The 13,949-nt window shown below is 40.3% G+C and overlaps 1 protein-coding gene across 1 annotated transcript in view; it reads left to right on the top strand.

The window, feature by feature from the left end:
• The first annotated feature begins 838 nt into the window (after window positions 1-838).
• Window positions 839-13,949, top strand: part of cadm3 (cell adhesion molecule 3) — an 80,420-nt gene continuing 67,309 nt past the window's right edge. Inside the window, exons 1-2 of the mRNA XM_055025289.1 lie at window positions 839-1,051; window positions 1,173-1,330. Coding sequence (XP_054881264.1) covers window positions 1,240-1,330 — 91 coding nt within the window. The 5' untranslated portion in view covers window positions 839-1,051; window positions 1,173-1,239. The remainder of the gene's footprint in view (window positions 1,052-1,172; window positions 1,331-13,949) is intronic.

Here is a 13,949-nt window from a genome sequence, read left to right on the forward strand (position 1 = left end):
CTTCTCCAAGTACGGAACAAGATGTTAGAAACATTTGTGTGGTAGCTACTCGTCGTAACAATGCAGGTAGCCTCCAATGTCAACTGTCGTTATGGTTATTATCGCGTCTGTTATTACTTTCAACACAAGTGCCCAGCGGGAACTTGTGTTCAGCACGCCCATGTATACAGAGAGAGAGAGAAAGAGAGCGTGTGGGTTATTTCCCATGCATTCACTTGCTTGAGTTTTGTTTTTATTTCTCGCCATCACTCAACAGGAAGGGCTGGAGTAACAATAAACATAACCCACAGTCCCCCCTCCTCCTTCCATTCCCACACATCCCACTCCATGCAAAATGCTGGCGCCCCCCAATACACGCACAGGCACAGAGAGGCGCACACATGCACCGCACCGCCCTGCACCCCACCCTCTCTCCTCTCTCCGCGCCCGTCCCGCTGGCTCTAACTACCGCCGCCGTTCGCTGTCAGCGGTGAGCGCGCCGCAGATGGACAGAGGGCTCACCTCCGCGCGGGGCTGCAGCTATTTTTAAGAAATGCGAGAAAGGGGAAACTGAAAGTGTGTGTGCGTGTTTCAGTACGACAGAAAGAGAGCGGGAAGGGTAAGGAGCAGTGCCAGAGCTGATTTTATGCCCGACATTCGTGTCCAACGCCGAGCAGAGCGCACTGTGCTCGCAGCTAATTCTCAGCGGGCAGCAGGTGCATCTTTGCTCTCGCTTCCTCTTTCTTATTTCCTGTTTGTTGTTCGAGGCAGCGCTTCCTTTTTACGTTACATTTAATTAGTGGGGGTTCGGCCATGAGCTGTCCAGAAACACGGGTATCTCTCACTTCCAGTTGCGCGCATGAGCTCGTTAAAGCGCAATAAATTCCCCAACTTAAGATAATAAGACATTTTCTTCCTCCTCTCCTTACACCACGCGCCCCTTCTCCATCTCCATCTCCATCGCTTTCTTGTAGCTTGGCTTCAATACCCCCTCCTTTCCTCCTCCTTTCTCAGCCCCCCCTCTCTCAGTTTGTTATGACAAAAGCAGATCGATGGCTACCCGGAGCGACGCGTGAGTAACGGGTGGGCCAACCGTTTATTCACTCAGCGGCTGGGGACGCAATTAGTGGTCAGTTGGCCTGCCCGCTCTGCCTGTTGTTTTTAGCTTCTCCATTGTGTTTCCCCTCCTGCAGGTGACACTCCAGAGCCCCTCTGCCCTCCTGAGCTTTCAGTGAGACAGGCGGATCTGCGTGCCCGACCATGGCCTTCCCATCAGCCCCCTCTGCTCTATGGATTGCCAGCTTATTGACGGCACTATTCACAGCTGCGGTTCACAGCAACATTGTCAATGGTAAGCACATCTCTCTCTCCCTCTTCATCTGTCTTTCTGTATTCTCTCAGTGTCTCTCCTGGGGCCTCTGACCTCTCTGACCCTCTCTTTCTGCCTCTGGTGGAGCTGCCTAACTGTCCACTTGTTGTTTCCTGTATTATGAAAAGGGGAGCAGACAATGTTATTAAGCATATGGGACACTCCCACCTCCCCCTCTCAGTGGAATTTTGTGCAGTTGTGTTGTTTTGAGGAACGTGTGTATGATTTCCACATGGATCTGGAGTTCAGCATGCATGCAAGCTCATTTCACCTAAGCTTGTTTTTCACAAATACAGTGCCACACAAAACTTGGAAAAAGTGTTTAATTTCTCTAAACTAAATGGTGAAACTTTGTAAACACTTTGTTGAACTGATATTCACTGATGTTGCATCAGCAAATCCAATTTAGAGACAGTATTTTTTGGCTTTGTGAAACAGCTCAAGCTGAAGGTACCTTTTTGTGTCTCGCCAAATATTGTCATTGAGATTTCATAGACAACTTTCACAAAGCATCATGCTGCCACCACCGTGTTTATCTGTGGGATGACGTGTGAAGGTGAAGGGTAAAGTACAGGATTAGTTTGCTTGTAGATCAGAAAACTTTGATTTGATCTTATTTTATCATCACATCTATAAAATGAGGTTTTTGCTCTTTCTGCTTGGCAAAACAGTGTTCGCTCAGATAAACTGGACAAAGAGTGTCTGTGAAGATCAAGTTTGAAGCATTGCCAATGATTGTTGGTTGGATTTGGGTCTGTGCTTTGACTGAGCCAGGAATGAATATACTCTGATCTTAACTATTTCATTGTAAGTCTGGCTGTAGGTTTGTTCCTGCTGATGTTGAATTGAGACTCAAGCTTGCATGTTTTATTCCAATGTTCCCATCAGCTATAACCAGCTTCACTGTCTCTTCTGAAGAAAAGATTCTCATAGAGCGAGCAAACTCTGGTTCACCTACAAACCTAAGATTGAAGTGAACTCTGGTGCAGAGTTGGTGCAGAGTTCACTTCAGGCCTCTTGTATATGTGAATGCAAGAGGCCTGGATTCTGGGTAAACTGTGTGTTTAGCACAGGGCATTCTGGGTAAACACAACCTAAATGAGCATGCAAACCTAGCTGTAGAAGGAAAATGGTTTGTGGTCTTATGGTAAAAACAAAAGAGAAATCAGGCACTACATTTTTGTTGACATTTTGTGAAGAAGGAAGTTGCAGTCGTGCCTTTGCTGGATTTTATATGGAGGTTACAGAGTAAATGGGCTGAATACTTTTCTAATTTATGTTAACAAAATTCCAATAAAATACATAACAATTTGGGGTTATAAATTGACAAAATATGAAAAATCTCAAAAGGAATGAATTTTTCAAAGCTCTCACACACAGAGAAAGCGAACGAAGTCTGAGTTTTTTGGCTTTAGTTTTCAGCATCTCGCAAAATTTTTTCTGGTGCTCTGCAAACCATCTGTTTATGTCGAAGCTTCATACAACCTGGAAAAACAAGACGATCATCTTGTGCTTTCTCAGATTGCAGCCAAACACGTTTCCACACACTTTGCAGCTTAGATACAGAACACTCGTCATGGCTAAAACTGTAACTGCGGCTGAAGCGGATGGTAAAAGAGGATTTGATGAGAGAAGCACTTTGTAATGATATCATCCCCGCTGCGAGTACCAAGTGAGCAGGAATACACTGTCCAATGTGCTTCCCAATTACATAACTCTCAAGTGACTGCCTGCCGGTAACACAACCTTCAGAGGGCAGCTTGTACCCGACACAAAATGGTGAGCAGCGATTGGCCCTCGAGCCATTGAAAATTGATTGACACAGGTAGAATGTTGTCGCCATTTTCTCATTACAGTTGGGGTTTTAATTGCACAGAGTGTTTGGCACAGAACAAAGAGAGATTTCAGCAAGCAAGGAGCCTTCTAAAAGACATTCTCTGATTTGCATTTGGAATACATGCTCTTAAGGGCCCTCCACATTCAGCTGATCTCGCCTACACATTTTTTTGCAACCACACCATAACCGAGTATGATATGCACACCCGCACATCTTCGAGATTCTTTTTACATCATTAATCCATATGAGCAATGTTTTAATTTCTTTTGAATTAAGTGCTATTTAGTTTCTGTGCAAAGATTATTAATGTGTTCCTCCTGTGGACAATCTGCCTGTGCTAAAATGAGTAAGAAATTTGGAGCGCGGTGAGCTGCTTAAAGAGAGTTAGAGGAGAAATGGCCGCCCCAGACTGAGCCTCTGATGATGAAATATCAAACTCTTGTCAGTTTGCTGACCCAGACACGTGTAGCTCGTCATTGAAACCCAGGTAGAGGTTCATTATTTGGGCCCCAAAATGATTCTGGCTCCCGTTCAGAAGCGTGTCACATTTGATTAAGGTGTGCCCACAGGGAGGCCTGACCATGCATGACCAATTCTTGCTTTAGTTTCACCTGAGCACTGTTTTACATTATCATGTCAGTCAACGAGAGTAATTAAGCCTGAGACGTCTGACAGCATTTAGGAGATGAGAAAACACGTCAAAGAGTGAAAGTGAAATGCAGGATGAGGGATGGAGCGCTGGCCTCTACTGCGGCTTTAATCTGCATGTTTTAATCTAAAGCGTTGCAAAGAATTTTTCTTGTATAAAACTTTAATTAAAATCAAATTCACTTAATACAACTACTTTGAAATAAGTCAGAATCACTTAGAATAGGTTCGACAATAGGATCACAATATTTCACAAAGTGAACAACGTCTCAGTGTCCTGAATACAAAATGAAATGAATACAAAATGAAACTGGGTTATGGATAAAAAAAAATGTACACGCTTACAGCGCCTTGCAAAAGTATTCCTACTCCTGAACTTCTCACAGGTTCTTTTCCCCATGGTTTCTCTGTATTTTCACTTCCCATCAACCTCAATCAGTTTCTCTGTCCCTGCTAGAGAAAACATCCCCCCAGCATGATGTTACCAACACCATGTTTCACAACAGACATCTAATGGGATAGACCAAATGATTTTGCAAACATCTGATCATAGAATCTTTTTCTACAAGTTTTTTGAGTCCCTTAGATGACATATTATAGCTAACATATTATAGGTTTCTTTGTGCCATTCTTCCATTGAAGGCAAACTGTGACTAAAAGTTGCCCTGGTTACACATTCCCATCCTATGATGCAGAGTTACAGAGACATTTTGGCTGATTCTCCTATTGACTCAACCACTTCTTTGGCTTAATGTTGGTAGGTTTACAGTTGAGTCATAGGTTTTTATTTTCTCCATGGGACTTAACATTTTTCTCTAATTTAACCCTTGACCTGTATGCTGTATTTCTTGGTCTTCATAGTATTGTTTGGTCACTAATGTTCTCAATAAACATTAGTTTGAAATAATTAATAATTGATTATTTGGAGGCTTCTGAATGAATTGGATTGTTTTGTTTTTAAAAGTATCAGAATGGCTGCACTGTGGTGCATTTATTAGCTCTGTTTTCAGGGCCTTTCTGTAACAGATTTGCATAGATGCATGTGACAACAAAGGCAATTGCTCTCAATAAATCTTAAGGGAGCATTTCAAATCCTGTATTAGTTGAGTAAGGTGCTGGAAAGCATCAGGTGCGGTCCCACTGATGAACCTGGAGAAACCGCTGAGAGCCTTGGGGAGTTTCTCTTTTCTACCTGAAGGGCCAGACACTCTGGAAATGAGTCGTTAGGTTGTGTCTGTTGAGCTTTTGCAAAATCTGTGAGAGAAGTAGTCAGTGACAGTATTTATCACGCCCAGCCTTACCCATAACTTCAGCCGGTCTCCTAGGTGAATGTGTGGGCTCCTATGATGCAAAATATGCATGTTAGCATAATTAGCCACTATAAATTGCCTGTAGGGATGAGTGTGTTATTGCTTGATTATTTTCTTGGCCTGTGATGGACTGGTGGTCTGTCCAAGGCGTCCTCTGCCTCGCGCAGAGTGACGGCTTGCTGTTTTACACCGCTTCAGATTTCATTTAACGGTTTCAGACTAAAAGCTATCAGTTTTTATTTCTAAAAATACGTGAAACTATTTCTCTACTTTCTTCTATTTCACAGATGACCTACTTTCTGAGTCTGTCACCTAAAAAAATTATTAAAATACGCATAAGTTTGTGGCTGCAGTCTTAACAGATGTGAAAAACTCAAGATGGATGAATCCTTCTCAAAGGCACTGTATGTTAATCTTGTATGTGCAGTTTTGCAATTGACATGTGAGTAATGCCCAAACAGCCTGGCTGAACTTTAAGCAGGAAGTGTAAGCCTTGTGCACGTGTCCATCGCTCACATCTGCTCTGATCAGTCTGATTGGTGTTGTTGTGACACTGAGGCAGAGCCGTTAAGTAGAAGATGGATTAGAGTGGTTGAGTAGTCAGATAATGGGTCTTTATAATGGAGAAGTCCACACAAGGAGGACCTGGAACAGAATGGACTACTTAACATAAATAATTCAGCATTATGTATCAGAGAGAAAAAATGATTAGCTCAGCAATCAATGTTGGAGCAGATGAGCCTTCTGAAAGCAGGGGAGCCCATTATTGCTCGGCTGCTTGAGTCGTCAGTAAATTAAATTTACAAGGACTCCTTTGTCTCAAACAAACATGAACAAAAAAATCAGAAAATGTTATTTTTGAAGGGGCAGTATTATGCATTTTCCAATCATATAGTGTAATTTTACAGCACAATCAAATAGCTACATTGCTGTCAGTTGTTATAAAAGTGCTACATATTTACTAAATATTATTATGACTTAAAAGTAATCATACACCTTTAGGAAGTTATCACAACAGCACTCTTCTTTTAACCTTTAAGCATTTTTACTAGTGTCGTAGGTGTTTGCTAATTGCTGCCGCTAGTCTGAAGAAGCTGAGTGGGGGAATCGCAGGATAGGGTTGCACTGTGAGGCGGAAATTTAGAACCTCAGAAACTGCATGTCCAAGGAGGAGGTAGGTCTTGGCAGAAATATTGAATGGCTACCGTGGGAAACAAAAAGATTTCTCAAACATGCAATTAAAGAATCAAGCCAGCACTCCAGATATGTTTTTGTTGAGGGAATAATGCAAAGCTCAAAAAAGTCAATTTTACGTAATACTGCCCCTTTAAAGCATTACATTGAATCTGTGTCATGACTCCTGACCAACCGCTCACTCCCAAGTCTCTCATCTCTTTCTCATATGAATGTCAAGTCATGAAAAGGACAGTTGAGTTTTTTCCTCGACTCTGTGAGCGGGCTTCCTTAGAGCAACCGAACGAATCAGGGAGACACTAATTGCATGCCATTTGACATATCCATTTCCACAGCTGGATGTGCAGCCATGCGATGTGGATGGAAAGTGCCTCTCAGAAGGGCACAGATTAGGCATGCAATTGGCCGGCTGTGCCCTGGTTCTGTAATGTTGACCCAATTACCCCGGGGCTGTGGTGGAGAGCAGAGGTTCGGTTCAGGCGACAACAAGCAGAGCGACGTGCCGCGACCTCCCATCAGCCACCTGGCTCTTAGAATCCATGGCATACCCCAGCAGGAAGTTTGCATTTGTGACCAGAAACATGCCTAATTGTTTATTTACTCTACAAGTTCTGCTGGTCGGAGCCACTGAATGACTCCCGGTACCTCCAGCTGAGGCCGGTAATGAATAAAGATTAAAGGATGGGAGCTGTGTGCACTTGTTGTTTTTGTGCTAAGATTTACAGGCGGGAAGACTCCGCATGTCTGCCAGCGGTTCACTTTATCCTCAGACAAAATGGGTTCCTTCCCCATTGGACCAGTCCTTTCTCATTGGCTCAAAGCCCACTTCCTGTGTGCACTGCTGTTATTTGCTGTTGACTTCCTGTGTGCCAAGATGGGGGAATATTTGGCTAATACGCTTTACAGCTAGTACACAATAGCGGTAGGCGGTTTGGATGAGAGGCCTCTGCCTGTTAACAAGGCTGACTGATAAGCAGTGACTCATTAACAAGCTGAGGTACACAGTGCCTGGGGGAATTGCCGCCTAGCCACTGTGACATTAATAAGAGGCCTAAGCTATTTTTCCGTTTGGCTCCAGTGGTATAGGACTCAACTATTTTGGCTTCTTCTTGGTGCTGGCTATTTAGAGGCTATAGTGTTCTTCCGTTTGTTGCAGACATTGCTTATCTGGTCTTAACTGAGTCTGGGCTGATCAGTATTGTCAGAGAGGGCTACAGTTAATGGCATCTGATGCGTTATTGGAAAACTAGACACCCCTCATTAGCTTCCTCCTGATTCAGAAACATCTGGGGAGGAGCAGATTTAATTCTTCTTCCACCACTATGCTTCAGTAGTATATTCTAGCCTATATCCTGGCTTCTTTAAGACTGATGAGTGTTCTGACATCGTTTAGATCCAATTAAGTATCTTAAACATGTTGAGTACATTGCTGGAGAGGTTGAGACCTTGTGTTTCCTGTCAAAAGTTTACCTCCAAAGGCACATTAGATCCATTGTCTTGTACTTTTCTCCTGCTTTGATCCTGCAAGTGTTTTGTCGTCCAGATCAGCTTTGTGATAACAAATTGGATCCCGATTGGCTGACATTAGATTGCAACAGATTCCCGTCTGGCAGAAACCCAATTATTTCTCCCGTTCATCATGCCGATTAATTAAGGCGCTGTGGCTGATTGATTAAACTTCTAACAAAGCTCCAGCCATGGGCGCCAGGGCCCTTGGGTGAATTTTCATCTCGCTTTACACCCACTAGTGTGTCTCCATACTGTCGTCATAGATTTACAGAGCTGCCGGTAGGCATAAAAGAAGGGAAACTGAAAGCTCCACTAGAAAAATTGCATTTTGTGCAAAAATGCATTGTGAAAGCTGTGAGGTAAAGTAATGAGCTTACATTAACTTAAGAACACGAAATGACAGTTGAATTGTACAAAATCATTTCAGATTTAGCTACAAAGTTGTAAAATACATTCTAAAAAAATACAATGGCTCTGCTTAAATTAATACTTTTTATGGACTGATTCAACTTTACAGTTATGAAATAAAAATGTTATATATGCTTAATTAGATATGGTAAAATATGATGACAAAATGAACTACATGGATACAGCTAAACTTTGTCAAAGCTTTTCAGTTATTGAATTGTCCTTTATGCTGTTGTAAAAATATTGTTTTCCTAATTTCTTTGTACATGCAAATTGTTACCTGAAATGTCTTAGTTTTAATTGAGAATAAAACCTTTTGTCACATAGTTTAATTACGATCTTGCAGTAAAAAGCATAGTCTTAGTTTTTCACAAATTTGGTAAGTTTAATAAAGTATTATTTGCAGTAAAAAATTTTAACTCTGCATTTATATATAGATTACTCCATCAGTGGCCACTTTTGTTACTACTTTGGCAATACAAACTTCAGTTTAACTATTTTTTTCTTGACCATGTGTTTGTTTAAAAAGCAAAGTGTCACAAAATGTTTATTACATTTGAATTTGACAGCTGTTCACCCCTGATAAGAAAAAAATACTTTTGTAAACATTCGTCTCAGAATTCTTAGCTTAGCATATATAGTTACTGTAGCTGAGGTTTATTCTGATGTGATAATGTCTGATACAGCCGATAGCTTTCAAACAAAACATTAAACAAAAGCGACTCACCCAGCAAATGTTAGACTGAAAATAAAAAATAAATCTATTCCAAATCTATGCAAATGTTCTGACTGCTGTGGTGAAGATTTACTCAGCTCACGATGATAGATGCTTAAATTTGAACGGGCATACTTTGTGATTAAGTTGGCTAATAATATTCTGAGCACTTGGGGCACTGATGAATCATAAAAAATCTATCCAAGATGGTTAATTACACCTAAGTGTGTTTTTTTAATGATCAGAGATAAAAACAACACAGATGCTTCAAAAATGCGAGAGGACTTTATGTTCTAAAAGTAAATCCTACTTCATTTCTTTAAGTTTAGATCTGATTTGAAAGCTTCCCATTTATTTTCTATGCAATAAAAATATCTGTACAAAGTTAAGATTTTAAAAAGATGTACAAGTTGGAAAACCAGGTATTTGACGAATGAGGTGAAAGTTGAATGCAGGAGTTGCAATAGGATCACAAGATGCAAGTGTTTATAAGAAATATTTTGCCCAATTAAATGTGAGGCAGTCAGATTGTAGAGGTATCAAGAGCATCCAAAGAAGTCTCCATTATACCTAGTCAATTTGAGGAAGCTCACACCCACCCAGTCCCATTGAGCCATTGTGAGATTACATCAGGACAGATCAATCTTGCTCGCTACCATCATAATAATAGCAAAAGCCATTTAGAGACTGTAAGAGAGAGGAGCTCTTGAGATTTTACAAAATGTTAACAGACTGCTACCTCTCAGGTGCTATTAGGAGACAAATCATGCTGCAGCAGCTGAGGGTCGAGAAAATTAGGGGTCCTGCATTTAGCGAAGAGTCGGCTTCAAACCATCACTTCACAGACGCAGAGGATTAAACAAGTCAAACAAAAACGCTGGCTTTGAAATACATTAAATCACCTCTTTTTCAACAAGAATGCTTGTTTTTGCACTCAGTTGGCTTCTCTTCTTGATCAGAGTGCACTCTTTCAAATCCCCCCCAACTCTACCTCCAAATGTCATATTCTATCTCCTGGAATTCTCTGAGGAAGTGATTTAATTGATTGCTGTTGAGATGGAAATTACCCTTTCTGTTGCTGATGCAGCTGGTCAAATCAAGGACCTTCTCTCTGAGAAGGTGTTTAGTCATACTGCCATTAATTTTAGGATTGTTTTCGGGAGACATAATGAAGATATTATTTCAAAGTTTCTAAGAAGAAACTTTAATAGCTTCCAACTTATTATATATAATTTAAGAGTATTGAAATGAAAAAAATCAAAGCAAATAAGCAGATTCTCCACCGCCATTATTTTTTCAAGAAAAAAAAAAGACAAAGATTGAGTTGTACAAAACTATGCCAAGTTTTGATCACCTCATTAATAAAATGAGTTTTGGCGTTTTGATCCTTGTTTAGTAAAATGTCAAGATGGAAAGAAAGTGAATCTTGCAGCAATTCACTGCAAAAACAATGCAAAACTCAAACAAGCTCTGAAACATCTGAGGGCTCCATGTTAATCTCTGGAGGACTCAGTGAGCATCTTAAATGTTAAAGTGAAAAGTCTTTGCTTAAGAGTGGCCAGAACAAGTTTCCTTCCTTCTAAAATAAGAGTATGGCATCACAATATGAAGGAATGAACCACAGACCTCTAGGGAAAAGGCCATTGGTGAGACAAAATCAAAGTATAGATGTAGAAATGTTTGAAGAACCCCAGACACCTCATTTAATAGTTTAACACAGTGGGCAAGTGACAATGACTTCTTTTTTAGGAACACTACCTGGGCGCCTTAGTCATTGATCTGGCTCTGAGCTAGTCTGAATACTCAAGTATTCCACAGTCTGGCAGATCAAACTTGGCCCAGTCTTGTTCATGGAAGCAAAGAAACAATGTGAAGCAAAGATAAGTGATTGAAAATGCTTTCACATCTTTCTAAATTAGAATTAATTTTGTTCAAAGTGCTAAAGGAAAAGACAAGTGTTTTGCTGTTGACATAGCATCCAGAGAACACTTGCTGGATTCTTGTTCGTTGTGCAGGAGGCTGTACTTACGCTTTTCAAAGACGCACAATTGCATAATTGTGCATCTGTTTGTAGCTATTTTCACATGCAAGAGTGAATGTTGAGTTGAAGGGTGTGGCCAGCAGCAGTTTATTTGGATTTAAAGTGACAAAAGGCCCTAAATAGGCAAATATAAGCACAACTGAGTAGACTACAATCTCATCATCTAAATTATTTGGTGCAAATAATTTAATGAACATTATTTTGTACAGCCAATAGACATATACTAACATTTTCAAATAGGCATAATAGGTCACCTATAAAGCTAACCTTGAAAGGACCCCACCTTTTTCTCCTGATCTTTGAAATGAAATGGAGGGTGTACTTTTTTAAACCATGACTGAATGTGCTTGCTGTAGTCATTGTGTTTCCGTGTTAAACTCTGACCGTGACGGTGTGCCAGAGGACGTGAGTGCATAGCTGTGGAGTGCAGCATTTTCTATTGATTGAGTCTGAGTGCCGAGGGTTTCCCCCTTGAGCGCTGGAGCTCCACCACCATTGAAACGGCAGAGGCTGCTCTTGTTTATTGCCTCTTTTTGATGATGCCATCACTTCAGCTCATAGAAAGCCAGTGTGTCTTTGGGGACATCTTATCTCCGATACCACGGCCATAAAGCCCTTTTGAACTCACCTGTGTGCTGTTGAGGGGAGTGTTCTCCAGTCCGGTTTGTGTCTGGGATATTACCGTCTGCACGCTGGATGGCCAGTTATTGAGTCACTAATAATGCGGCCATGTATGGAATCAGGAAAAGCATCGTAAGGCAGGTCTCCAGATGACATAAACCCTGATGGGTGTTGGATCCATGGAAATAAATCCTTGAAAATCATATGTTTACATTATGTTGTCACATATCTGTGTATAAATATTCTCTCGCTCTCTGAAGCTACAGCATCACCATAAATAACATAACTTTAAATGGCTCTGGGGTGTTTTGTAATTTCCCACTTTATGATCTAAGAAGTGCAGGAACTGAGTGCTAGTTTCAGTTTTAAATCTGAGAGAAATCTATTCTCACGGTGCAATATTGTTCTGAAGCAGGGCTGAATATTGTCTTCTATATAAAGGATGCATTTATTGTTCTAGTCGCAAGTTTTATTGTGAGGCTGTTGCATCATTATTAAAGTTTTCCTATTGTGAACAGCAACTCAGAGGTGTTCATTTATACTTTCTGGTGCACTGCTGTGCTCTTTATGCTTGACGATCACATCATACTGCTTGCTGAAAGTCTCCTACTTCCACTACGACTCTGCTATTAGAATGTAGTCTGTATCATTTAGATAAATGCCTCTTACAGTGGTCTGCACTTTGAGTACGGACTTTCATCATCATTTAAGATGGAATTGTAATTGGATGAAAAGTTTTTTTCATTCAGCCAGTTCAAGAGCAGGTAGTTACCAGTTTACATTGTCTGAAAGAACAACCATGTGCAGGTGCAGGATCATTAGATCCTATTCTATAGAGTCGACGTTTGCTTTTCAGTGAAGTGGAAAAGGTCGTCTTTTACGGCCCTATCCTGGAAGTCCACAAAAATGATGACGGGGGAATTTTTTCCCCAGCAGTTTGAAGCTAAATGTTATATAAAGCAGATAGAAGTGAGCAGGTGTTGACAGTAGAGTTTGTTATTTAAATAAATGTTAAATCAAACTTTCTTCCACTCTATGCACCCTTATGAATGAAACATAGGAGGTTCACACCTCGTGGTGATTTCATAAAATATAAAAATGCATGTGGTTACACATATCTACTTCTAAAACATGTTTCTTCACATTGTCAAAAAAAATCCACGTGTGAACATGACATTCCACATGTGAAACATCTTGAAAATATTTTTTATGTGGAATGGGTTTGACAAATGATTCACATGTCAATATGCAACTCATACTTGCCACATGCTAAACACATATAATTTCCACAGGTGAAACATGGGAAAATGTTTCACATGAACATTTTTTTATGTTATTAATATGCTGTATCATTCATGAATATTAGAAATACATTACCTTATAATTTTCACATCTGTAATTTGTGGGAAAACATTTTATATGTGGCATTTATTCCACTTATGTTTTAGATGTTGCTGCATGACATAATTTCCACCTGGGACAAAATATGTGAAATATTTTCCAAATTGGTTTAACATCTTGCAACATAATGCAATTGCCATATGATGATGCATGTGTTTGTTGCACAATACAGTTTCTACATGTGAAGCACAGTCTTTAAGAAATTTTTCCAACACGATTTAATTTCCACATATTAAAAACTTGTACAAAAAGTTTGTGTCTGCAATATTTATCTATGTGTTTCACATTGGGAATTTAATTTTTGCAAATTCCTGGGCAGTTATTCAAGAATGTTACGTCACAAATCAGGCATTTCTCTGCTCCCCTGTTCAGAAAAATGTTTTCAAAGAAACACTTGTTGGCTAACAAGCTTGAGTCTAAGGGCAGAGTGAGAATCATAAGTGTGAAGTAAGGCCAGCCAGGGAAGATGGTCAGTTCAGGATTGAGGGAAACTCCAGTTACAGCAGGGAATCCTCATGTTCCTTCATTAGACAGAGCTGTCATGCAGAACACCTGTGGCTCTGTGAGATGAGTAATCAGCAGATTGTGAGTTTGAGTTCAGTTTCCCCCACCACATGTCGAAGTGTTCTGGCGTAAAGCAATGTTTTCTAATCTATGCAGAGAATATATAGTGAAGTGTATGTGTGTGTGAGAGCATTTGTAACTGCAGCTTGGTGAGTGAGTCTTTTATAGTTAAAGCTTTTTGCGTGGTTGTTTTGACCAGACAGTTGAACTGAATGCACACTTCCATCCTTATGCTGTCTATGTGTTACAAAGTCATTCTTCAAATTGACAAAAATTTGCTTCTGATCGGAAAAATTATATATGTGTTTAATAATTTCCATGTGATCACATGCTCTGAGATTTTGCTCTTGTAA

Source organism: Poeciliopsis prolifica, unplaced genomic scaffold, assembly GCF_027474105.1.
Source record: "Poeciliopsis prolifica strain line A6 unplaced genomic scaffold, Auburn_PproV2 SCAFFOLD141, whole genome shotgun sequence".
Classification (NCBI taxonomy): Eukaryota; Metazoa; Chordata; class Actinopteri; order Cyprinodontiformes; family Poeciliidae; genus Poeciliopsis; species Poeciliopsis prolifica.